The sequence below is a fragment of the Trachypithecus francoisi genome, unplaced genomic scaffold (genome assembly GCF_009764315.1).
Source record: "Trachypithecus francoisi isolate TF-2019V2 unplaced genomic scaffold, Tfra_2.0 Lachesis_group15, whole genome shotgun sequence".
In the NCBI taxonomy this organism is placed as follows: domain Eukaryota; kingdom Metazoa; phylum Chordata; class Mammalia; order Primates; family Cercopithecidae; genus Trachypithecus; species Trachypithecus francoisi.
This window is the reverse complement of record NW_022681460.1, coordinates 51,698,102-51,725,656: the sequence shown is the minus strand read 5'-3', so window position 1 is coordinate 51,725,656 and position 27,555 is coordinate 51,698,102. Positions and strand designations below refer to the sequence as shown.

At 43.1% G+C, this 27,555-nt stretch overlaps 1 protein-coding gene across 16 annotated transcripts in view; it reads left to right on the top strand.

Moving 5' to 3' along the window:
* Positions 1-27,555, top strand: part of SCML4 (Scm polycomb group protein like 4) — a 135,734-nt gene that overhangs the window by 75,852 nt on the left and 32,327 nt on the right. For 14 of the 16 annotated variants that reach the window (XM_033234779.1, XM_033234769.1, XM_033234764.1 and 11 more), the window contains 3 exons: positions 12,221-12,350; positions 15,175-15,375; positions 16,916-17,110. In XM_033234779.1, the coding sequence (XP_033090670.1) occupies positions 12,221-12,350; positions 15,175-15,375; positions 16,916-17,110 (526 nt within the window). Of the gene's footprint in view, positions 1-6,499; positions 6,523-11,692; positions 11,820-12,220; positions 12,351-15,174; positions 15,376-16,915; positions 17,111-27,555 lie in introns of those variants that run through there. The other 2 variants (XM_033234777.1, XM_033234775.1) reach the window with 2 other exon arrangements.

Here is a 27,555-nt window from a genome sequence, read left to right as displayed (position 1 = left end):
GCTCTTAGGGTGAGCCCTGGGCTTCATAGCAATGCCCATGGTCCAGATTACACCTATATGTTGGCCTGGTTATTCTTTATATATGTCAGTTCCTCTACACTTTTAATCATTTTTGCATTTATTCATTATTTGTAGTAGTTTCAATTGATCCTAACAACCAGTTTTCCATCTTACCAGAAACAGGACTTCAAAGAATTTAGAATGCTACATTAACATTCCAAATATGGCACTAACACTGGTTTTGACACAAATTCTTTAATGTTTTCAAAAATAATCTAATGAAAGTTGCACACACGACATTATGAGTTGGGAAAAGCTTAGAAACGAACAACTGTAACCCATTTAATGGCTTTGGAAGATGAAGCTTAGAGGAGCTAAGTGAGTTGCTCAGAGTCCCATGTGAGTTGGCAGCAGAACCAGGACTAGAATGTCAGTTGTTATCTCTAAGACCTGTATTCTTGCCACTGCTCTGCAGTGCGGTGGCAATGCGTAGTTGACTGAAATTATGTCCATTTCCCTGATGAGGAATTATGGATTATTTCCTTTTCTTCATGCCTCTCCCAAAGTTCTACACAGAAATTTTACTGTACCATTCTGAAGGTTTATTACTTTAGTATTAGAGAAGGAATGTTTTGAAACATAGAGACAAAGTCAGTATTATTGCCCAATGATAAGTCTAGTTAGTAAGTTAACCAAATCAGCAATAAGTAAATAAATGCTGATGTTTTATAACATAATAAAAATGTACTATTACAGCAAATATTTTGTGAATAGATGTAGCCATTTTCCTAGATTTTGTGCTTTCTGTCACCTGTCACTTCAGTTCCATCTCAAAGTACACCCTAAATCCAATCAATTATTTCCACTTCCCTACTTCCACCCTAGTTTAGCCACCAGTGTCTCTCAGCTAGACAACGTGATACCTCCTTAGCAGTGTTCTTTTCTGCACTTTGCCTCCACTTCCCCATCCATTCTGCCTAACAGCAGCCTTATTTATGTATTTATTTATTTTGAGACAGGGTCTGACTCTGCTCCCAGGCTGGAGTGCAGTGGTGCAATCTCGGCTCACTGCAACCTCTGCCTCCCAGGCTCAAACCATCTTCCCACCTCAGCCTCCTAAGTAGCTGGGACTAAGGTGCATTCCACTACACTTGGCCAGTTTTTTTTTGTATTTTTTGTAGAGACAGAGTTTTGCCATTTTGTCCAGACTGGTCTTGAACTCGTGAGCTCAAGTGACCCTCTTGCTTCAGCCTTCTAGGATAACAGCACTCAGAGATTCTGATGTGAGCCACTGGGCCTAGCACCATATTTATTTTTTATAAAATGAAAATAGCTTATGTGTTTCCCTGCTTAAAATCCTGTGATTATTTCCATCACTCATAGAATAAAATCCAAACTTGTTACCCTGACTGTATTTGTTTCCTTAGGGCTGCTGTAACAAAGTACTACCAACTGGGTGGCTTGAAACATCCTTTCTGGAGGCTAGAAGCCTGAAATCAGGCTGTCAATAGGGCCATGCTCTCTCTCTGAAGACTCCAGGGGAGGGTCCTTTCTTGCCTCTTCCTAACTTCTAGTGGTTGCCGACAATCCTGCTGTTCCTTGGCTGTCAACACATTACTCCAGTCTCTGCCTCTGTTGTCACATAGCATTCTCTCCAAACAGGTGTCTGTGTCTGTATCAAGTTTTTTTCTTCTTATAAGCACAACAGTCGTTGGGTTAAGACTAACCCTAATGCAGTATGCACTCATTTTAACTTGATTACGTCTGCAAAGACCCTATGTCTACATAAAACCAATATTTGCAGGTATAGGGGATTAGAACTTAAACATATGTCTTTTTAGAGAGACACAATTCAATGCATAACACCAACTTAGAAAACTGCCATTATCTAACTGGTGTGAGATGGTATCTCATTGTGGTTTTGATTTGCATTTCTCTGATGGCCAGTGATGCTGAGCATTTTTTCATGTGTCTGTTGGCTGTATGAATGTCTTCTTTTGAGAAATGTCTGTTCATATCCTTTGCCCACTTTTTGATGGGGTTGTTTGTTTTTTTCTTGTAAATTTGTTTGAGTTATTTGTAGATTCTGGATATTAGCCCTTTGTCAGATGAGTAGATTGCAAAAATTTTCTCCCATTCTGTAGGTTGCCTGTTCACTCTGATGGTAGTTTCTTTTGCTGTGCAGAAGCTCTTTAGTTTAATTAGATCCCATTTGTCAATTTTGGCTTTTGCTGCCGTTGCTTTTGGTGTTTTAGACATGAAGTCCTTGCCCATGCCTATGTCCTGAATGGTACTACCTAGATTTTCTTCTAGGGTTTTTATGGTATTAGGTCTAACATTTAAGTCTCTAATCCATCTTGAATTAATTTTCGTATAAGGAGTAAGGAAAGGATCCAGTTTCAGCTTTCTACTTATGGCTAGCCAATTTTCCCAGCACCATTTATTAAATAGGGAATCCTTTCCCCATTTCTTGTTTCTCTCAGGTTTATCAAAGATCAGATGGCTGTAGATGTGTGGTATTATTTCTGAGGACTCTGTTCTGTGTCAGGAAACAACAGGTGCTGGAGAGGATGTGGTGAAATAGGAACACTTTTACACTGTTGGTGGGATTGTAAACTCGTTCAACCATTATGGAAAACAGTATGGCGATTCCTCAAGGATCTAGAACTAGATGTACCATATGACCCAGCCATCCCACTACTGGGTATATACCCAAAGGATTATAAATCATGCTGCTATAAAGACACATGCACACGTATGTTTATTGCGGCACTATTCACAATAGCAAAGACTTGGAATCAACCCAAATGTCCATCTGTGACAGACTGGATTAAGAAAATGTGGCACATATACACCATGGAATACTATGCAGCCATAAAAAAGGATGAGTTTGCATCCTTTGTAGGGACATGGATGCAGCTGGAAACCATCATTCTTAGCAAACTATCACAAGAACAGAAAACCAAACACCGCATGTTCTCACTCACAGGTGGGGACTGAACAATGACATCACTTGGACTCGGGAAGGGGAACATCACACATCGGGGCCTATCATGGGGAGGGGGGAGGGGGGAGGGAGTGCATTGGGAGTTATACCTGATATAAATGATGAATTGATGGGTGCTGACGAGTTGATAGGTGCAGCACACCAACATGGCACAAGTGTACATATGTAACAAACCTGCACGTTATGCACATGTACCCTAGAACTTAAAGTATAACAAAAAAATTAATAAAAAAGGAAAAAAGGAAAAAAAAAAGAAATCTGCCATTATCTCGTCCTAACCACCTAGCTTGACCTCACCTTGCACCATTCTGATGCTTGCCCACAGTTCCAACCATTCTGGTTTCTTGAAGAAGCGAAGCTTTAGAATGTTTGCACAAGCTGTTTTGTCTGCCTGGAAAGCTTTCTCCAGTCACAACAGGCTACCTCTAGCCACTCGGATCCTGACTTAAATGTCACCCCTTTATAGGCCTATCCTGGTCATGTAGTTGCTCTCATCGAGAACAAGAAGTTTATCTTCCCTATTCATAGCTGAATCTTCAGCACCTAGAACAGTTCCTGGCACATAGTAGGTGCTCAAGAAGTTTTTGTTGAATAAATGTCTGTCTGATTGAATGAATTATTGTTTTTCCTTTTTAGATTTGGCTTAAATGATGCCACTTGGAAAGGATAGCTATTACATAAGCAACACTTAGGAACCATTTCAAGATGGATTGGAAGCGTGATTTGCAGAGGGGATCATCTGCGAGGTGTGAGGAAAAAGGGTGGTTTTGCAGAGATTTCTGAAGATGTGATCCCAGGAGATAAGCATGGAAAATGTAGATGGGTTCCAGGAAGGATGGGCAGTTTCCTCCTCCTGCCATCACTGCATGAACAAGAAACTTGGGACTTATTTGCATTTCTGGAATTTCTAAAAGTAACAATAATACTAACACCAATAATGACAATTAACGTTTATTGAGTTCTCACTTTGCATTATGTAAACTTCTGCATTTAATTCCTACTACATCCCTGTGTGAGGGCTATTATCTTTATAGACGAGGAAAGGCAGGCCCTGAGTGCCTAAATACTGAGCGTCAGAGTCAGCTAGAGGCCACGCTGGACATTCAATCCAGATCCAAAGCTGGCATCCCTTTGCATGTGCCCTAAACACATTTTAAAATTTTGCTTTGTTGGCTTACCCTCTGCGAATGTGCCAGCAGCCTCTGTACATCCTCATCCTTCCTCAGCCACACTCTCCATCCTCAGATTATCCACCTCTTGCTGCCAGTCTGTCAAACAATGTTTAGCTAGCATTTCTGTTACTGCCAAAGCCAGAGGTTTCTAGAAAAATCCTTGAGTTTTACATCAACTGACCCTCTCCCCTTTAGTGTCCTCTTGGCCGCACATCTCAGTTTCCCCCCAAATCCCCTCCCAATTCTTTCCAGTGGTGTTCTAGCAAATGTCTTAGAGAAGGTCCTCCCTTAAATGACAGCTGGAGTCAGAAATTCCCCAGGCCCATATTTTGGTTCTATAAATGGAGAAGAAATATGAGCTGATTCCAGGTTCCTCAGTCCCTCTGGTGGAGACTCCAGCTGGTTGGGACACTTTGCCCTGTCGCTTTGTCCCAGCAGTATTCTCTAATGAGGCAAAGCACAGACCCTGCCTTGGATGAGGGGTCACCACACCTGCTGGGTTGAGGTTTTGAATCTCACGTAAATGTGGCAACTGTACTTGCACTTGGGCAGGGATGTTGGCTTTGAACGCCCAGGATTAGCTCCTGTATGTCAGAGCATGGCGTCCTGCGCAGTAAGCTCCTTCCAGTTCTTGCTGCCAGGAAGAGGCCTCTTTTCTCTCCTCCTCTCCATTTACCCAGTTTACTCTGCCACATCCTGTTTTTAATATTTTGAAAACAAACACTATTTTAGAATAGTTTTCAGTTTACAGAAGTGTTGCAGAGATAAAACAGAGAATTCTCACGTACCCCGCACCTGGTTTCCCCTCACTGTTAACATCTCATATGACTGTGGTATGTTTGTCACAACTACTGAACCCATCATAATACTTCATTATTAGATAAAGTCAATATTTTACTCTGATTTAATTAGCTTTTCCCTATTCTATTCTGTTCCAGATTTCCGTCCAAGATACTACATAACATTTAGTTGTCGTGTTTCCTTAAGCTCCTCTGGGCTGGGAAAGTTGCTCAGAATTTCCTTTTGTAATGACTTTGGCAGTTTTGAGGAGTACTGGTTGGGTACTTTGTAAAATGCTTTGCAATTTCGGTTTGTCTAATGTTTTTCTCATGATTAGACTAAGGTTAGGGGGCTTGGGGAAAAAGATCCCAGAGGTAACGTGGCATTTTCATCATATCGTGAGAGTACATGCTAGTGACATGACTTATCACTGATGATGTTGACCTCAATCATGTGGTTGAAGTCTTATTTATCAAGTTTCTCCATTGTAAAGTTACATTTCCCCTCCATTTCCATACTGTACTCTTTGGAAGTACTCACTGTGCACAGCCCATTCGTAAGGAGTAGGGAGTTATGTTTCACCTACTTGAGGGTGGGATGTCTACATAAATTTGAAATTTTTATGCCTGTGAGAGTCGTTTGTTCTTTCCCTTTTATTTACTGAGTCAACCACCTATTTATGTCTGTGTGGATTCATGAATATTTATTTCATACTTTGAGTTATAATCCATTACTGCATTATTTATTTGTTGTTCCTCTTGGTCCGAATTTGGCCATTGGGAGCTCTTTCAGTTGGCACCTGTGTCCCTGTAACCAATCCCCACCATTGTGCGTGTTTTGTTTCCTTAGTATTGTCTTACTTTCTGGCATTACAAGATGATCTAGGCTCCCCTTGTATATTCCCTACCCTAGTCCTAAAATCAGCCATGTCTGCAAGGAGTTTTTGTTCCGTATATTAAAGAATGGTGTTAGAAACCACTGTATCAGCACTCTGTTTTATTTTGTCCATTTAAAAAACAAAATAGACAGCATTTTTTCTTTTTTTAGAAACCTAAGGCAACAACAACAAAGACAAATGCCCTGCCAGAGAAGAGGTTGGATAGGTTGCAACAGACAGGGAGCCCCCCATGCCACCGGGGAGAGGTTTGTGCTGATGGACTGGGCCCCTCATCACACCACAGCAATGTTTCTAGCCAGGGGCTCATATCTGTGCTCTTCGATTTCAGGACTTTTCTAAAATCATAGGTGACTCCCTTTTCTACACTAGGCTACTTTTTATTCTTTATATTAAGCAATGAGATTGAAATTTCTGAATGCTAAGTCAAAAGGGTATTTCTGCTAGTGATTTATTATCTAGCAAAGGATATTTTTAAAAAGCCATATACTACCCATAGTTGCTTGTGACTTTTTCTTTCATTCAAAAGGTCTAGCAGTTGTTTTACAGATTGGATGAATACAGAAGGTGTCCTTGCAATTAGGTGATTTAATCTAATCCCTGTAACTTCACTTGGGCAGAAATGGACAGAAATAGCAGCCAATTATAATTCCATTACTTCATTTGAGGTGGGTTCAATGAATGGATTCCTCTCTAGTAATTTTTTTTTTTTTTTTTGAGACAGGGTCTGTCTCTGTTGCCCAGGCTGGAGTGTAGTGGCATGATCATAGATCACTGCAGCCTTGATCTCCTGGGTTCAAGCAATCCTCCTGCCTCAGCCTCCCAAATAGCTGGAACAACAGGCACATGCCACCATGCCTGGCTAATTTTTTTAATTTTTAGTGTTAACGAGGTCTCACTATGTTGCCCAGCCTGGTCTCCAGAGCTCAAGCAATCCTCCCGTCTTGGCCTCCCAAAGTGCTGGGATTGCAGGTGTGAGCCAATACGCCTGGCCTCTAATAAATATTAGAATGGTGAGAAAACATTAGATGTTAAAGTCATTAGGAAGTTTATATGAACAGTAAACAGTGTCTGGATATTTATGTTTTAGTCATCATCATCATCGTCATTTTTCTAGGGAAGAATCACAAATATCTTTGTGTGATTTCCTTAAAGACCGTAGAGGAAAAAATTTGCCAATTCCATTTTTCCCCAGTGAGCTATTATCTCTGTGTTGGGAGTTGGGGGCTTTAAGCTTGTGAAGGAGGATTTAGCCAGGATTATCCCAGAAGTCACTGCCTGAAGTCCTCAGGAACTCTGTCACCACCAGCCTCTCCGTCACAAGACATGGAAAGTGGGATATCATTCCTGGAAAAGCAGTCAGGGGACCCTTGGTGCATGGCCTCCATAGATACCCTCATGACACTTGGCAGATGAGGAAGTCACACCAAAGTCAGAGTCACTGAGTCAAAGCAGGTTTATGATCTCCCATTCCCGTGACTGAGGTTTCTTTTAAATTATGTTTATAATATTTAGCAGTGTATTCCTACAGGATATGTCCTTTAATTTTGAAATGTCACACTCAGAATAAGATGAAATCTCTATTGTTAATTATAGTTTCTGATTAATATAGAGGTTCCCTTGAGAGCCTCAAATTCAGCACCCATTTAGCACTGTGCAGCCAATGTGCTTGCTGTTGACTGATCTCATATCACACTCATTTCTGCACATCCCAGTGCCCACTCAATGCTGCTCAGCAGCCGTGCTCCATTCCCCAGCCCTCCTACTCTCCCAGTTCATGACCACACCCACCTCCTCTGTCCTCCCACTCAGCTTCCATATCTCGGGGAAATTGGAAGCCAAGGGAAGAAACCTTCTGCAAGCTCCCACCTCCACATCCACCCACCCCAGCATTCAAACCTCTATATTCTATCTTCCTTCTTGTTGCAATAGATGGAAAGTATGTGTTTCCTCTTAGGCCACGGCCTCCCTCATGCACTCCTACCCTCTCACCTACTCAAAGCCCTTTCATGCTAGCAGTTCTCCACACAATCTTCTGTACAATCAACTTTTCTCTCTCTACTGGATTATTTTAATCAGCATTAAAACACTATTTTTTCTCCCATCTCAAAAACAAAAAACAAAGAATCCTTAAAATTAATTTTTAAAATTTTGCTAAAAAACACGTAAAATTTACCATTATTGAGTTTGCCATAAAACTCAATGGTGTTAAGTATATTCACATTGTTGTGCAATCAGTCTCCAGAACATTTTCATCTTGCAAAATTAAAACTACCCACTAAGCAGTAACTCCCCATTCCCACCTTCCCCCAATTCCTGGCAACTACCATTCTACTTTCCATCTCTATGCATTTGACTTTTGGCTATTGTAAATAGTGTTGCCATGAACGTGGATGTGAACTATCTCTTGGAGACTCTAGTTTCAATTTTGGGGGGTATATACTCAGAAATGGAATTGCTGGGTCATATGGTAATTTTATTTCTAATTTTTTTGAAAAACTGCCATACTCTTTTCCACAGTGGCAGCACCATTTTACATTTCCACCAACAGTGCACAAGGATTACAGTTTCTCCACATTCTTGCCAACATTTACTATTTTCTGGGGGGTTTTCATTTTGTTATTTTATTTTATTTTTTATAGTAGCTATCTTAATAGCTACCAGCAAGGTGGTATCTCTCATTGTGGGGCAAAAAAATCTTCTAATCCCACTTTGTTCCTTTGCTATGGCTAGTTCTCTGCTCCCTTTTTTGACAAAACTCCTTGAAAGAGTTGACTTTACTTACTGACCCCAGTGCCTCTCTTTCCGTTTTCCCAATCAGGAGCTACCCTATTTTAAAATCTCAACTCAAAGTATAACTCCTCAATTGCATTTCCCATGCCCTTTGCTTCTTTATTTTCACCATTGCCTCTTATCACCTTCTAACATACTATATCATATACTTATTTATTCATTTATTGTCTCCCCGCCCCCGCCGGCCATTAGAATGTCAGTTCCATGAGGGCAAAGATTTCTTCTTATTCCAGTTCAACTCACTGTGCCACCACCTTTCTTGTTAATAAATTGCTAAATCTTATGGCCACTCCTAGTCTTTCTTGTCTAATCAGAGCATTTAGCATGGTTAACCACTACCTCCTCCTTGAAAGAGCCTCTCCGTTCACTCCCACACTACCACCCTCTCCCAGTTTTTTTTCTACCCCATTGGGTGCTCTTTCCTGATTTCTTTTGCTTGTTCCTTTCTCATTTCTCCAGGCTCTTTGTGTTGGAATCTTGCAGGCTCAGTGTTTGGATCCTTCTCTTCTCCATCTGCACTCACTTCTCTGATGATCTCTTCCATTTTTATGGTCTGACATACCAACTCTATATTGATGATTTCCAAACATACGTCTTCATTTAGGTTCTCCCCCAGAACCCTATACTCTACCAGATGCAACTGTCTAGTAATATCTCCACTTTGACGTCTAGCAAGTATCTTAAACTTGACACGCCCAAAACTCACCCCTGATCTTCTCTAGCCCCCTCCACTCTATCCTCTTTCCCTCCAAAGCAAACAACAACAACAAAAAATCTTACTCCACCTAGAGCCCTCCTGGTGTCAATGCTTGAAGTCATCTTTGACTTTCTTCTTTCTCTCATATACCACATTCAATGTGTTGGTAAATTTTGTTGGTTCCACCTTCAAAACATGTCCAGGATCTGTCTACTTCTCATCACCACCACTGCTATCACCGCAATCCAACCCACTGTCATCTCTCAGCTACTGTAGGTTAGTGGTCCTCCCACTTTTGCTTCTTTCAGTCTCTTCTCAAGACCACAGTCAGAAAGACTGTTGACTGGGGGAGTGGCTCACACTTGTAATCCCAGCATTTTGGGAGGCCAAGGCGGGCGGATCATGAGGTCAGGAGTTCAAGATCAGCCTGGCCAACATGGTGAAAGTCTGTCTCTACTGAAAATATAAAAATTAGCTAGGTGTGGTGGCAGGCACCTGTAATCCCAGCTACTCGGGAGGCTGAGGCAGGAGAATCATTTGAACCTGGGAGGCGGAGGTTGTGGTGAGCTGAGATCGCGCTATTGCACTCCACCCTGGGCAACAAAAGCGAAACTCTGTCTCAAAAAAGAAAGAAAGAAAGAAAGAAAGAAAGAAAGAAAGAAAAAAGAAAAGAAAGAAAGAAAGAAAGGAAAGAAGGAAAGAAGGAAAGAAGGAAAGAAGGAAAGAAGGAAAGAAGAAGGAAAGAAGGAAAGGAAAGAAGGAAAGAAGGAAGGAAGGAAGGAGAATGATTGATTGTTAAGATGTTAGTTTAGATCCTATTGTTTCCCTGCTCAAAAGAGCTCAAGAGTAATAGCTAAAAGACTGATGGTGTCCTGCAAAGTCCTGCCCAATCTGACTTTATTTCCTCTCCAATCTCCCTCTGGCCCACCTACAGTTGCACAAACCCTTCAGGCATACTCCTGCCTCAGAACCTTGGGGCTTGATATTGACATTGCCTGGAATATTCTTTCCCTAGACACTGTATGACTTGCTCCCTCACCTCCTTCAAATCTTGGCTGCAATTTTACCCAAGAAATGCCTCAACCACCTTATTTTAAAATGTCAGCCTAAAGTACAACTCAATTGCACTTCTCATGCCCCTTCCCTTCTTATTTTCATCATCAGCTTTTATTAACATCTAATCTACTATATCATTTACCCATTTATTCTGTTTATTGTCTGTCTCCCCCTAACAGAATATCAGTTCCATGAGGCCAAAGATTTTTGTGCGCTTTACTTCTGCTGTTTCCTTAGCAGCTGTAAGAGTGTTGGGCATGAAATAGGTTCTCAATATATATTCGTTGAATGAATAAATGAGTGAATATAGAATGACTGGGGAAGTAGCAGTTCAAATACTATTTCTCCATGACTATTATTAGTATTCTATCCTAAAAATCCAGGAAGAAAGTGAAGATATAGATGAGGACTGCACACATGTTAACAGTAAGACATACAACCTTGCTACTTAAAGTGTGGTCCATGGACCAGCAGCATCAGTGATACCTGGGAGCTCATTAGAAATGCAGAATTTCCTGTCCTAGCCCAGAACTCCTGAATCAGAATCTGCATTTCTTTTTTTTTTTTTTTTTTGAGACGGAGTCTCGCTCTGTCACCCAGGCTGGAGTGCAGTGACCGAATCTCAGCTCACTGCAAGCTCCGCCTCCCGGGTTTACATAATTCTCCTGTCTCAGCCTCTCGAGTAGCTGGGACTACAGGCACCCGCCACCTCGCCTGGCTAGTTTTTTGTATTTTTTAATAGAGACGGGGTTTCACCGTGTTAGCCAGTATAGTCTGGATCTCCTGACCTCGTGATCCGCCCGTCTCGGCCTCCCAAAGTGGTGGGATTACAGGCTTGAGCCACTGCGCCTGGCCAGAATCTGCATTTCAACAAGACCCTCTAGAAGGCTGATTGCAAAAACTGAAAAGCTTTGGTGTTGGGCAAGGGTCCCCAAACTTAAATGTGTATTAGAATCTCAACATCTTTAAACACTCCGGATGTGCAAGTCTCACTTCCAGAGACTGACTTAATTGGTCTGGAGTGAGGACTAGATATAGGTCAGAGGTGAAGACAGGGACATGACTGACTTTCTTCATTATTTTTGGGTAGAGAGCTAAGATTAAAAGCTTGTCTCTGTACTAGTCTTGATATAAAGAGTAACTTGTTAATATGGATATCAACCAGTCGTCAACTATTCATCTTCCCCTTACTCCATAAGAGCAAATTTCAAGTCCACCTTTGTGGTTTCAAGTGAAATCATCAAGGTGGCCGCTGCTCATTCTCATGTCCACATCCGGGCTAGTTTTGTCACTATGCTGCAGGAAATAAACACAGCAGTATCTCAGCCTCTTGGAGGAATGGCTCCTGCTCTCTTTTCCAGCAGAATCCAGTGATTTTTGTGAGCAGAGAGCTTGGGAGAGAGTGACGAGAGCTTCAGGGTTGGTCTCTGGCTGGGTGGTTACAGGGAAAGCCCTGTCCACAGGATTCTAGGGAACACAGGGGTGCAGGCTGGAAACTCTCCTATCCTGCATTTGCACTCAAAGAGTTCATGGATGCCAACTCTTTGCACCTCTGTGTGCTCCTGCACTCACTGCCTGACACTGTCATTTCCTGGGTGGCTCCTCTGTAAGGGTGGGATGAGAGGTGATCTCTGAGTGTGAGCCCAAATATGAATCCTGAGCATGAACTTGAATCTGCAACTCAGGCCCTGAAGCTGCAGGATGGAAAGGCATGGAAGCATAATCGAGCAGCAACGGTTAACTGCCGTCTAGGACAGAATCTGGAAGGGTGTAGAGAACATTGCCAGATTCTCATTGACCAAATGGGCTCTCTCTTCCAGATCAAGTCTCGGGTTCTCATGACTCCCTTAGCCCTCTCACCTCCACGGAGTACCCCAGAGCCTGACCTCAGCTCCATCCCTCAGGACGCAGCCACGGTCCCCAGCTTGGTGGCCCCACAGGCTCTCACAGGTAGGTCAGCAGAATGAACTCCAAGGCTGTGATGGTCTGTAGAGAACAGGGCAGCCACCATCTAATCGTTGCTTTGTAGATTAAAGAGTTGTTGCTGAGATGCCTCAAATTAGGGATTTAGTGTGTTTGCCAGGCAGCAGACAGGATGACCAGAGTCTCTGAGAGCACCAGTTTACATGTCCCACAGCTTGGATTATTTAAAACTTGGTTTTCAGTGCAGCTTGGGTGTAGGTGGTTGCTTTGGTTGGAGGGAGGTGGATGGCAGGGGGACACAGAGTGGCCAGATGTTTCTTTTCAGAGCCAGGTTCCACTGATCCGTTGCACTGATCTAAGCTTGCTCACCTTAAACAGTGCTCTGGTCCCTGTGTTTGCTCTTCCAGATTTCCTAAGGATCCCATTCTCCCTTAGTCTGACACACTACCCTCCAACCCAGTCAGGGTAGCAGGTATCCCAATCTCTGTCTCTGGTAGGGCATCCACCAACTGACAGTTTTATCATAATAGTAATGACAATCTGATGGTGTCTCTCTCTCTCTCTCACACACACACACACACATGCGTGCGCGCATACACACACACGCACACAAACACACACACACAGAGAATCCCCCTATGTCACAACCCCAGCCCCTCTCCTATCCCGTTTAAATCCCTTCAGTCCTTCCTGTTGCTTTTAGATGAAGCCCAGACTTGTTAATCTGGCCGACAAGGCCCTGCAGGCTCCACCCTGTGGTTCACCCCACTGCTCTTCTCTCAGTGCCCAGGACTGGCAACAGGGTCTTAGCATATTCTCTCCCTCCATCTGGAGTGATCATCCCTTCGGGCCACCCTATTCTTCCCTTACATCTCAGATCAGGCATACTTTGTTCTAGAAAGTTCTCACGAACTTTCCTGCCAGGGTCCCCCAGATGGGCTCTCCTAGCCCCTCCCCGTGTTTCTCACAGCCACAGTTTCACATGGTCTCACATCAGCTCATGGGATGATCTGAATAGGCCAGCTTCCCCCACCGGGACGTATGCTCTGTGAAGGCAGGGACTGCTTCATTTTGTTCAAGCTTTCTTTGTAGGGCATAGCATAGTGCCTGCATGAAGGTCTCTTATTAGTTAGATTTTTCTTATCACCTGGGATGAGACCTGGACTCTACCAGACTGTCTTCCAAAAGACTTGATCCAAATTCCTGTTACATCACTGGCTACAGTTTTTGAGCAGTCATCTAACTTCTTTAAGCCTCAGTTTCTTCATTAGTAAAGCAGTAATAATACCACCCAACCCACATGCTTGTCTTGAGACTATAGTAGGTGCTAAAAAAAAAAAAAACAAAAAAAATACTATTTCTTCACCTTTGCTGTTACTACTTAGTCTTTCCAAAATGCCATTGGTCTCCTCTTAAAGTCCCTCTTCAACACTCCTTTGCACCAGTGGCCTCTAAGGTAAGACGCTTATGGGAGGATGATGGGGAGTGAGAGGGCAGATACACAAGAGGGGTCATTAATGTATGGAAGACAATGTAACACCTACTATTCCTATTCATCTTATCTCATCCTTTTACAATTTCTATTTCTTGGATACGTTTTACAATGTATACAATGCTTATTAGACAATGCTGTACAATGTCATTGAAAGTGAAGGAAATAACTTTTGGGTCTTATTTCCAAGTTTTGGGTACTTTTTTCTCAAGAGGTCGGCCAGGGCACCCTTCACTTATTAAGGAGTCTGACCTGATGTCTGGGACAATAAAAAATCTTTAAGCAAACAGTCCAAAGACAGGCTGACCAATTTGGCAACTGTTACCAAATTACAGCTGGTATAGGTAGTTGGGGGTTGGAATTTATTCATTGTCATGGAATAGAATGAAGTTGAACTTGTATAAACCAGGTCTGAATCCCTCACCCAACAGACCGAACTAATTTTACTGATGATAACTAACTCTTTGGGCAATCTTCTCTGTACAAAATCTTTGGGCTAAAAAAGGATTTATATTTCTTTTCCTCTTTAATTGCAAAATTCATAAAGGCTCCACTTCATTTACTGAAGTCTATCATATATGAAAACCAGTTTTGTAGACATTCTAACATTTTTATGTTTGTATATAATATTATATAAACAACATTTATATAATATTATATTATATAAATTAGATACTTTCCTGTAAAAAATTCACACAATACATTAATACAGTTAAGAATGTATATAACCTATAAATAAATAAACATGGTTTGGGACATGTGCCCCCCAATTTTTTATCAGTGGGGTCTATTACCCTAAAAGTGTGGAGACCATTGACTGGGTCCACCTAAATGGGTTGTTGAATGTTTATTTTCTCTGAGATTGTAACTAGCACTGTCTGTAGAGCTTTGTTGAATACATAGTCTCTGTAGTGATCAGTGTCATCTTGATTTTTTTGTTCGTAGACAGTTAACAAAGAAATGGCGAAAAATGTCTATAGCTTGACAGCTCCTTTGGAGGAGGTAGAGGAGGTTTTGTTTGTGTACTTTCCCAGCATGGAAATACCGGTATACACACGGTCCATGTGCGCCACCATAATGGTCTTTAATTCAGATTTCAGTAGATCAGAGTGGACCCACCTATCCAACTGTTTCCAACCAAGAAAGTCCCCGAGTTCAGGCCCTGGCACTTGGGGTGTCTAACTCTTTTGCCTCTTTTACTTCTTAAGTTGGGAAGAATCCACCCCACTTTGCCCTTTCCAGCTTTCCCAAGGCCAGGGCCAAAGGGGCGTGGCTGAGGCATCCCCCATGTACACAGAAGCCTCCAGCTGGCCTGATGCGTGCCTGATGCCGAGGGCTTTGTGGCCTCTGTCTCCGCAGTCTGCCTCTACATCAACAAGCAGGCCAATGCGGGGCCCTACCTGGAGAGGAGGAAGGTGCAGCAGCTCCCGGAGCATTTCGGGCCTGAGCGGCCCTCGGCCGTGCTGCAGCAGGCGGTCCAAGCTTGCATCGACTGCGCCCACCAGCAGAAGCTGGTCTTCTCTCTGGTCAAGCAGGGCTACGGTGGCGAGATGGTGTCAGGTAAGGCCTGGGTTAGGTTGCACGAGGAGGCCATGGGTGTCTTTCTGCAGAGGAAGCAGCCATACTCAGGCCTGGGAACAGCGGGTGTGGCCAGGGTCTGTCCTAGGTCTGCTGGACTCCTAGGGCCTTTATGAGCCTGTGAGCTGAAAGCCTCTCTCAGGGCTCAAGGAGAGGATGATTCCACGCCTGGGTAAGAAGACTGGATTTCTGATCCTCATCTTGGCTTTTCTCCTTCTCCCACTTCCCACTTCCAACCCTTTGTGGGTTTTTTTGTTTGTTTTGTTTTGTTTTGTTTTTCTCCACTTCAAAATATTTTTTGCTCCACTTCAAAATATATCCAGAGTCCAACCACCTTTCACCACCCACAGCAAACCTCTCTGGTTCTTTAAAAATCTAAGTCAGATCATGCCCCTCCTCTGCCCTAAAGCCTCCAATGTCTCCCATGTCACTCCAAGTAAAAGCCCAAGTCCTTACAAAATCCCACAGGCCCTGTGTGACCTGGCCCTGGCTACCTCTTTAATCTCTTGGTTATTTCTCTCTTGTTCCCCGTTCTGTTCTGGCCGAGATGACCTCATGGATGTCCTTTAGGTTCTACTCAAATGCCACTGTATCAAAGAATCCTTTTCTGACCCCTTGTCTAATATATCAGCCCTTGTCACTCTCTGTTTGCTTATTTATTTATTTATTTATTTTGAGACAGGGTCTCACTCTGTCGCCTAGGCTAGAGTGCGGTGGCACTATCACGGCTCACTGCAGCCTCCATCTTCCGGGCTCAAGCAATCTTCTGACCTCAGCCCTGCAAGTGGCTGGGACTACAGGAGCATGCCACCAAGTCTGGCTAATTTTTTACAATTTTTTGTAGAGATGAAGGCCTCACTATGTTACCTAGGCTGGTCTTGAACTCCTGAGCTCATGCGATCCACCTGCCTCCCAAATGCTGGGATTCCAGGCGTGAGCCACCACACCTGGCCTCTTTGTACTTCTGTACTCTGCTCCATTCCTTTTTCATAGCACTTACCACCATGCAGGGCAGTGGGGAAACATCATGGTTTCAACTCCATCTCAGGGCATGTCTTGTTATTCAAGATCCTTCAGAGTCAGAGAAATCCCTTCTTCCATGGTCACAGCCCTCCTCCAGTTTTATCCCCTGATGTGATGTAATAGAAAGGGTACTTCACCTCTGTGGTCCCAAAGAACCCATAACCCTAGTCTAATCATGAGAAAAACAGACAAATCCAAACGGAGGGACATTTTACCTTGAGCAGTACCCTTCAAAGCTGTTAGAGTGATGAAAAACAAGGCAAGACTGAGAAACAGTCAGATCAAGGAGATGAAGGAGACGTGACAACTAAATGCAATGTGGTCTCCCTGGTGGGATCATGACCAGAAACAGGACATTGTGAACAAACAGGTGAAATGCAAATACAGCCTGCTTAGCAGCAAAACAAAAATGAACAAACAAAAAATCCTCACCAGGGCCAATTGACTTGAGGTTTCCTCCAGTGCCCGGCTCTAAGCTGCCTTCTCTCTGATTTTCCAGTCTCAGCTTCCTTTGATGGCAAACAGCACCTGCGGAGCCTGCCTGTGGTGAACAGCGTCGGCTATGTCCTCCGCTTCCTTGCCAAGCTGTGCCGAAGCCTCCTGTGCGACGACCTCTTCAGCCACCAGCCCTTTCCCAGGGGCTGCAGTGCCTCTGAGAAAGTTCAAGAGAAAGAGGAAGGAAGGATGGAATCAGGTAGGCCTCGTCCTGCTTACCCCACCTGCAGGGACACCTGCCTGTCCCAGATGTCTCTGCTCTTCCACTACGGAGGTAGCCATTGTAGGTCCTGGGAATTCTGCCACTGGAGCCCCATGGGCTGCCTGTCTGGGTGCCTGGGAAGCATTTAAAGCTGGCTGGGACAAAGGGGTGCCTGGACAGTCCCCACCCTAGGCTGCAGAGGGAAGTGGTCCCTCCAGCTATGAAGAGCTGACATTATAACTTTTAGGTCTATGTTATTAGAATTTAGACAACGAGACCACATCACATCATATATAACAAATAAGTTTCTTTACTCTCTTCTAGTTGAAACTCTGGGCATTTGTCATTGTTGAGTAGTTGCAGGACTACAAAACTAAGGAACTAGGGCTGTAGAATTAATGATGTTGGTCCTGCCTGGGAGTCTCAGATGCCTAGCCATATGAATTAAAGGTGCAACGAAGTGTCTATTATTGCAGGGATTTGACTGGGCCATATATTAAATATGCCTTCCAGCAAAGGTTAGCGTTCCTTTCTCGTCACAAGATGGAAAGTGGCCTAGGGGTTGAGCACCTGTTTGTACCATTAGCCACAGAGTAGCTCAGGATGGAAAAGTGGCCCTTAGGGAGGGTAGCAAGGCCACACGGGCATACATGACACAGTGTTGTCTACCCAAGGGGCTAGATGCCAATAGGAGGTGCTCCTTCTCTGCTGAGCAGTCCTGAGTTATAGGTCTGCAAAGAGGTGAAGGTGAATCTCAGGGATGGGTAGAAATGTTGCCTTTTGTCTGTCTCTGAACACAGAGTTGTTGGTATATGAAAAGCACACAGGCATTACAACTGGAATCCAGTTATTATGTTAGTCTGCAAACATTGGTGAACCCTCTTCTGTTTCAAGCACTGTGTGAAACCCTGCCTTGGATAAGTCAAATGCATGAGCTTAGGAAAGTTTTTGAGAAATAGAGTAACTGTTACAAATAATAAAAACCAGATACATCTGCAGGTATGTGCTCACAGACAGGTTTAGCACATTCAACCAAAGGATACTTATCATAAGAGAGGCTATGTCTCCAACTCAAGGGGACAGCAGGAAAGGATAAATTTAGATTCTCAGCATAGCTTTTCTTGCATACTATCGAAATCTTTCCTACAATTTTGCTTTTATCTCTCTGAGTCCTGGGAAACAGGAAGAAATTTGGCCTCTACAAAGGAAGGCACCTAATTAAATATGGTTGGTGTGAGCAGATGCTATTTACTTTTATGTTTTTCTTGATGTCTCTATATATGTGAGCTTGGAGAAGTCTCATCTCTCTCTGGGCCTAGGTTTCCTATCGGTAAATGAGAGGTTAGAGTTGCTGATACAGAACGTTCTTCTGGTTCTGACAGTCTTTCAATCTGGCCTCGCCTGTAAACCCTAGCTGACTCACAAACATATTCTTAAGCTATTTATCTTCTAGTGAGTGTTGCAATGAGAAAAGTAGAATCGTGTGATTTTACTTCTCAGATGCTTGCCTCATTGTTACATGGAACACACAATGACCCATGGGACATCATCATAAAGCAACATAACCCACGTCTCCCATTGTCCTCTAAGTGTATCCTGTGGGACTAGTTCTTCCCCGACTACGGATGAAATTCAGGACAAATATTGGCTTTTCTGGCTCCTTTCAGGTTACAAAATGTTCTCTAGTCAATAATAGATATGTCCAGGTCAGGGTGATAATTGAACTTTATTCTTAGTGAATCTATTATAGGTTTTTACATGTGGTTGCCATGCAGCTTATAAAAAATATGCTACAGATATAAAAAGTTATTTTAAAGAAATTACAACTTATTTTAGATCACACAGACAAGAATAGAAGCAAGGAAAAAATGAAAAAACAATCCTGCCTTTTAACTCCATCCCCTCTACATTTTGACTTTTAATTGCCTCTATTTATATGTTTTGATATTACCTATCTCTTAAGAGATTGTTCTAGCTATTATTGCTTTTGATAGCTTTGTCTTTTGGGCTTCATACTAGCTTTATAAGTGGATTAGACACAGCAGTTACAGTATTAGAGTGTTCTGGGTTTGTCCGTGTATGTAATGGTACCAAAAGGCTTTGTACCTGTAGTGTTTTTTTCTTTCACATTGAAAAACTCCCTTTAGCATTTCTTGTAAGATGCCTATGATGGTGGTGAATTCTGTCTGCTTTTGTTTGTCTGGGAGAAACTTTATTTACCCTTCATATTTGAAGGATAACTGCTTGATACAATAGTGTTGGATAACAGTTTTTTTTTTCTTTTAGTACATTGAAAATGCTGTTCCATTCCCTCCTGGCCTATATGGTTTCCATTGAGAAGTCTGTTGCCAGATGAATTGGGGTTCCTTCAAATGTCATTTGCTTCTTTTTTGTTGCTGCTTTTAGGATTCTCTCTTTGTCCTTGGCCTTTGAGAGTTTGATGATTATAATGTATGCCTTGGGGTAGTTTTATTTGTTAAAATCTGTTTGGTGTTCTCTGCCCTTCCTATACATGGATATTTAGATCCTTCTCATGTTTTGGAATATTATTTATTTAAGTGAGCTCCCTACCCCTTGTTCTTGCTCGACTCCCTCTTGAACACTAATAATTCTTAGATTTTGTCTTTTGAGGTAATTTTGTGTATCCTGTAAGTGATCTTCATTGATTCTCATCCCTTTTCCTTTTTTCTCTTTTGACCGTATTTCCAAATAATCTATCTTCGAGGTCACTAATTATTTCCTTTGCTTGATCTACTTCACTATTGAGAGTCTCTAATAAATTTTTTAGTTCAGCCAATGTATTTCTTAGTTGGAATATTTCTGTTTGATTTTTGTAATTATTTCAATCTCTTTGTTAAATTTCTCTGATATATTTCTGAATTGCTTTTCTGTGTTATCTTGGAGATCAGTGAGTTTCCTTAAAACTACTATTTTGAATTCTTGGTCAGAGAGCTCACATATTACCATCTTATTAGGGTCAGTTTCTGATCCCTTGCCTTGCCCATTTGGGGAGATCACGGTTTCCTGTTGGCCGTTGTTTCTTGTGGATATGTCTATGTCTTTGCATTGAAGGAATATTTATTTCAGTCTTCTCTGACTTATTTGGCTTTTATTGGATATATATATATATTATATATATATATATATATATATATATATAGGTTCTTTACTGCTAGGTCACTGTCTTTCATTTTTTGGCTCTACATGGCAACTTAAGCCCAGGTTTGCCTTAGCTCTAGTGAATGATGGAAGCACTGCCTTTTCCAAATGCAGGAGGTCCCAAAAAGGTATATACCAGCAGTGTGGGAAGGCTGGCTGGGGGGAGTGCCCAGAGGATCTGTGGGCAAACCTCCTACTATGTGGTACTGCTTCACAGCCACACTGATTTGAAATCTCCCTTGGGCAAGTAACTAAGCAGAGTTTCCAGGGCTGGGGATGGTAATTCCACCTCCCTGCTTTGTCTTTGGCTGTCCTCGGGGATATTTCTCCCTTCGGGCACTCTCAATGCTTCCTATGGATTAAGGCAAGGACAGGCCCCCTGCCATGGAAACCAAGATGGTGTGAAAGCTGGTTGTCTACCTTGATCTCACTTTTTCCAGTGTAGAAACAGTGAATTGGGAGAAATTTTTTTGCATGCTTGGTGCTAAGCAGATGGAGGGAGGGATGTGAACGTGGAAGTCAGATTCTCTTACCCTCTGCTCAGAGTTTTTTCACTTCTCTGTGGCCCCAAGCACTGTCTCCTCTTCATATTTGAGTTCTGGGATATTTCTGGTTATAATCTCAGTGCTGTATATTTGTTTTTGATTTTCTGTGATGGGGAGTGAAGCCAGCTAGATTCTATGCCACCAGTTTGGAACTTGAAGTCTGCCTTGGAACTTTCAGTTTCACTCAAAGACATAATGACTGCCCCACGCTCAGCTCAGGCTTGCTTCAGGCCAGTTGCCTGCAGCAATAAGGAAGGGCACGGTTGGCTTCTCTCCCAACCTTCCCCCTTATGTTATTGCCTCCTCCCATAGCTTGCTAACCTTGATGGTGGAACCCTTCACAGTGGATGGGGGAAGGAGGAGACACAAGAGATAGGGGAGTTTGTATGTGATGAATCTTGCTATGAGTTGGCATTATGCTCTCTGCTTCTAACTGATGTTTAAAGCTGATTCTTCATCCTGTGGGCTTTTTCATCCTGTGTGTTCTTTGGTGACCCTACCATCTCTCACCTGCACTTGCATTGGCATGGACAAATGCAACTCTTCTCTAGCTGGTCATTTACAATTCTTTCCACAGTCCAAAGCCTCTGGGGGTAAATCTCTAGATTCAGCTGAAGCCCTCTCGCGCCTCCACACTGTCCTGTGAAAAGGATCTAAGATGATCCTGCTGCAGATCTATGTCTTCTGATGGCCCACATCTGGTCCTTGAGAAGCACTCACACATCCTCTGACCAAACAAATTCTGGATGTATTGGTTGATCCCTGCAGACACCTCTCCTTTGCTCTGCCAGCCAACAGCCATCTTTTAGAGCTTGTCTCTTAAGCTCCAGAGGACAGATCTCAAGCTATTCATGTGTTCACACTGAAGCCATACACTGGATCGTTTTCTCCAAAATTTCTCTTCTAGTTAACCTGTTTCTCTGCCTCTACAACCTCGTTTGCAGGATGGTTGTGGGTAGTCATCTATTGGTGTAAAACTGGCTTTCCACCGTCTCTTTTTGCAAGACCCGCAGGGTGGTCTCACACTTTACTGTGGTATATGGTGTCTATTGTCTTGCAGCTCAGCTAAAATTTAACCTAAAATAGTTTCCTTTTAACATTTTATTCCAGGAGGATGACAGCCTTCCTTCCTAGAAGCTGATGTCTCCAGTTGAAAGCTAATTTTCCTCCCAGTCAGCTGGGAGGCTTGGAAGTAATGACCCCAGTTGTTCTCTTGAGCCCTTTCCCAGCTCATAACTACTTTGAAAAAATAAATTGCTCTAAATTATCCAACCTTGTGGCACTGATTTCTCAGCAGAGCTGAGTGCTGTGAATTTTGTTTGTCAGGGAGCCTTGGGGAAAGTGGAGGAAGCAGGGATGGCATGGTATGCTCTGAGCAGTACCCTCACCCTACAGGTCTTTCCCAGTCCTACAATGACACCATTAGGGAGTTTGCCTTTAGAGTAAGATGTTGTCTCTTTAAGATCACCTTGTCAAAGTTCCTTTAAACAACATGTTAAGTTACTAGTATGTTAGAGGATGAATTAGTTTATCATCCATTTTCTCACCATTGTGATAAGAAAGGCATATGCATTTGTATGAGGGAAGGGTGGAGGTTTTTTTTTTTTTTAATTTGAGGCTCCATACATCCATAGGACCACATTGTTCCTGAACAAGATTGTAAGGTCATGGGCTTATCTGAATCCGGACAATGCCTGGTTCTACTTGGCCACAGGGTTGCTCTGTTCAAGTTGAAGAGTTCCAGGATTGGTGTCATGCACCTAAAGGGCTTGTTAACACTCACTGGAAAATTTCCAGAAGACAGTTAATCAGATGATAACAAGATGCAAAGCCATGACAGCTAAGGAATTATGGAAGGAACTGGGATGTTTTTGGAAGAAGAAAGAGAAGATTTGGGAAAGATATGATTTTATGTTCCATGTATGACAGCAGGTCAGGTGGCTTTGTTCTCTGTGGTCCTGAAGAACAGAACTGAGACTAAATAAGGTCTTGTCCCTCAAACTCTGGTCAGGGGCATTGCTATCACCCACCAAAGGCAAAAAACTCAGTGGCCCTCCCAGACTTTCAAACAACAGATCCCCAGGTGTTTTGAAGACACGTTAGAGAAGCATAGATTTAAGGAACACTCTCCCAGGTAGAGAACTTGGCAGTTAAATAAGCAGATGGAACTCTCGGAAGATAGTTCCCTTAGGAGTCAGGTGAAGTTGACATTGTAAAGAGCTTTGAAATGTCAAAGACACTCAGAACTTGAAGGGGCTGCTTGGGAGGTAGGTGATAATGATCTCCCCATTGTTGGTGACAGATATGTGTGACTTGTTAGGGTCATTAGTGGGAATGTTGGCCACCCGGAGGAGTAGGAGCAAGATGTCCTCCCTGGTCCCTTACAGGCTGACAGTTCCGGGCTGGAGGTGGCAGAGAACAGCCCTGGACAGCAGGAGGGCAGGTTACCCTCAAAGCATTAGCAAGGGCGTCCCAGAGGTGAAGGTATGGACACCAAGACAAAGTGGCTGTATTAGAAGCAAGACCTCTTCCCCTGAAGAAGAGGGAGGGCTTCTTCCACATCTCTTCCTCAGACCTTTGAAATATAAACTCTCACTTTTTTTTTTTTTTTTTGAGATGGTGTCTGGCTCTGTTGCCCAGGCTGGAGTGCAGTGGTGTGAACTCGGCTCACTGCAACCTCCACTTCCCAGGTTCGAGCAATTCTCTAGCCTCAGCCTCCAAAGTAGCTGGGATTACAGGTGTGCGCCACCACACCTGGCTAATTTTTGTATTTTTAGTAGAGACGGGATTTCGACATGTTGCCCAGGCTGGTCTCGACCTCCTCGGCCTCCCGAAGTTATAAACTCCCTTTTCAAATGATCTTTTTCCTGTGCTTAGGGAAAATCAGCCTTCAGGCTTCCCTGCTGCCTGAATTCAGCCTGGAGGTTAGAGTTCTTGGCTTGAGACCAGGAACTTAGTTATTTCCTTCCAATTTTATTAGCTGACATCTGAATGTGGTTTGTGCTTGAGGAAGTAACACAGCTCCCTGAGCGCTTTAGGAGAATGGAGGCAGAAAGATGGATTTGATAACATTGGTGGCTCTGTCAGAAGTCATGAGATGACCATGGGGAAAATATTATCTTGCCTTTGAGTGTTAACATTTAAAAAGACCTGAGTATAAATATGCTTTAGCTAGTGCTTCTCAAACTTTAATGTGCAGAGACCACCTGAGCATGTTGCTAAAATTCAGATTTTGATTCAGTAAAGTTGGGGTGGGCCCTGAAAGCCTGCATTTCTTTTTTGAAAAAAATTTAATTAAGTTAAATTCAATTTTGTATTTGTACAAGTTTGTGGGGTACAAATGTAATTTTGTTACATGCATAGATTGCACAATGCTGAAGGTAGGGCTTTTAGGGCACCTGTCACCCAGATAATGTACATTGTACCCATTACATAATTCTCCTCTTCCCTTCCACCTGCTCACCATTACAAGCCTGCATTGTCTATCATTCCACAAGACAGTCTGCCTTTTGACAGGTGCCCAAGTGGTACTGGTGCTGCTGATACTGGTGCAGCTGATAGGGTGGGGACCACACTCTGAGTGATAGAGTGTGGGTGAGCTGGCAGAGCCCTGCTCACACAGAGAAACTTATTTGAAGTTTTCAGCACAGTAAGTCTGTCTGTGCTAAGATGGTTCTTCTCTCCTATAAGTGTTGCCCCTGAAGATGATCCAATGTCCAGTAGAGGTGTTTCGTGGGCTGGAAAGGAAGAGAAGGGCATGAAGAGCAGAGTGGTTGGATTGAGGTGGCACTTGTGTAAATCCAGAGGAGAAAGACAAGGCTTGCATATCTGGGGAAGAGGGTGAAAGATAGGAAAGAATGATGACAAATAAACAAACAAATTTCTCCCTATGGCCGGCAAGCACCTGAAGCATGGTCTCTGGTGCCCTTTCAACCTTCCCCAACCCCAAGAAGATGTCCCTCTGTTCTCCCCAGATCCTTATTTCCACGTCCACAATGGCATTTGATTCTGCTTTATATTGCAGGACTCTGCGTCCAGATCTCATCTTCCTGCTAGATAGGCCTGGGGGTCCCCAGCAGAGCCTGAAACACAGCAAATATGCAGTAAATACCTACTGACTTGAATTCTATGCAACACGACAGAACAAATTGTCTGCTTACCAAGAGTAGGAGATCTTTGGAAACCACAAATGTGAGAGTTGAACTCTTCTGCAAGATCTAATTTAGTAGCTGGTTTCCTGCCTTTTGAAGGTTTAGCATAATGGGGACAGATTGTTTACTTTTGTTGAGTAGCTTCTTTCATATACAGATGGCAGGGGGTGGAAGATGAGAACGGACATTTATTCTTGAGGTTTACTGTTTCCTTCCTTGGCTGGTGGTCTTTGAGCAGGCACCAGAACACCCTCCCAGTAATAGTCACTCACAGTGTTCCGTTACGGTTGAACCTATACACTCAGCATTGAGAAATCAAACCTGCTTCCTTGCCTAACTACACATTTATCTAATAGAATAACATTACAGAGAATAACTATATGGAGAATGTCTATCTTTACGAAAGATCATTTATTTTTAAAAGGGAACAGGGTTCATCAAGAGGCATGAGTTTCATTACATGGACCCATCCATTTAGTCAGTTGGCAGATAGTACCGAGCTCCCCTGTTTGTAATGCAGTGAGGTGCACAGGGCCCAGGTCACTTGTTCAGAGCCACACACACAGCAAGATAGCAGCAGGGAGGAAACTGAGAGCAGGTCTTCTCATCCCCGGCTCTTTGCTTTTCCTCTCCAGTCCTGCTGTCCATAAGGCCTGTTATCCAGCACTGGCTGGGTGGGGTGTGCGTCCCTGTTTCTCAGCTCAGAGGGCGGACTGCACACAATAGATGTCCACAAGGGGCTTGTGGTACACCTGTGTTTCTTCCAGCAAAGATGTGAAAGAACAGAACAAAACCCAGCCCTCATTTTGCAAAATCAAGGAGGAAATTACACTCTAGGAAGATCAATTCTCTTCTCCTCCTGGGTTTCCTGCCTTTCCCACTCGGGATGTTTTCCCCATGTCCTTGTGCTCTGGCTACATCAGGGCTGGATGACAACCACGGGGCAGGCAGAGCCCATCATTCCAGCTGCCTGGAGAATTTCCTCATATCTACAAAACCCACACGAGTACCTACTCCACCAGACAGTGTCAGAGTTTGATCTGTTGTTTGAATTAGTATGTGGAATGATGGTAGAAAAAGAAAAGAAAGGGGAAGTTCTTGATTAGTGGGTAAAGAGTTTCAGTTTTACAAGACAAGTTATGGAGATAGATGCTGGTGATGGTTATGCAACATTTTAAATGTATTTAATATCACTGAGCTATATGCTTAGAAATCGTAAAGATGGTAATTTTTTTTTTTTTTTGAGACAAGGTTTTGTTCTGTCACCTAGGCTGGTGTACAGTGGCACGATCTCAGCTCACTGCAACCTCCACCTCCAGGGTTCACGTGATTCTCCTGCCTTAGCCTACCACGTAGCTGGGATTACAGGCGCCCACCACCGCGCCTGGCTAATTTTTGTGTTTTTAGTAGAGACGGGGTTTTGCCGTGTTGGCCAGGCTGGTCTCGAACTCCTCAGCTCAAGCAATTCACCTGCCTCAGCCTCTCAAAGTGCTGGGATTACAGGAGTGAGCCACTGTGTCCAGCCAAGATTTTATGTGATATGTATTTTACCACAATTAAAAAAATGAAGAAAAAAAAAAAAAAACAGAGCTGGAATCCCCTCTCCCGCAAAAACAGAAAGAAAGGAAAGGAATGAAGGGAGGTGAGTTCCTGCAGATGCCTTTGCATTTGCTTGTGTCCCAGTGCAGGCCACATGACTGGAGCATTGTGGAGCTGTGTTTGTTCTGTCACAACCAAGGGCCACATGGACAAATGAGTTGTCTCATTCTCAAGATGAGCATTAGAAAGGGGGTCATTTGGAAGGAGAATAAACTATTGACAAGCTCTGGTCTTAAGAATACTTGTAGAAAGTTTTGATGAAAAGGTTGAAAAAGTATTGAGGCCGAGTGCGGTGACTCATGCCTGTAATCCTAGCACTTTGTGAGGCCAAGGCAGGTGGATTGCTTGAGGTCAGGAGTTCAAGACCAGCCTGGCCAACATGGTGAAACCCTGTCTCTACTAAAAACACAAAACTTAGCCGGGTGTGGTGGTGGATGCCTGTAATCCCAGCTACTCAGGAGGCTGAGGCAGGAGAACCACTTGAACCCAGGAGGTGGAGGTTGCAGTGAGCCAACATCGTGCCACTGCACTCCAGCCTAGGTGACAGAGCATGATTCCTTCTCAAAAACAACAACAACAACAACAAACTAAAAAGGGTCCACAAGTTTTGTAGAAAATACAAAAGCCTTCATATTTTTCCTGACACTTAGGGCCATAGAGGCCAAGCTAGAACCCTTACACCATGGAATAAAGAGTGTTCTCCAGGGCAGGATTCCTCATCCTAATTCTCTCTGTGTGCCTATGTAAGTTCATTTAGGAAAAGCTTTATTATATTTTCAGTGATATCTTTCATTAAATTATGATATCTGTACCTATTTTAAAATATTGAACTAAAAGGGAACAATATAATCTATTTTTTAAAGAAAGGGCCTCCAGAGAAAAGCCTGCATTTCATAGAATTTAAAATGGATTCTCTACTATGTCTAGCAATTGATTGGATCCCTTTGCATTGTAAGGCTCAGGTTCTCTTTCATGTCCTGTAGATACT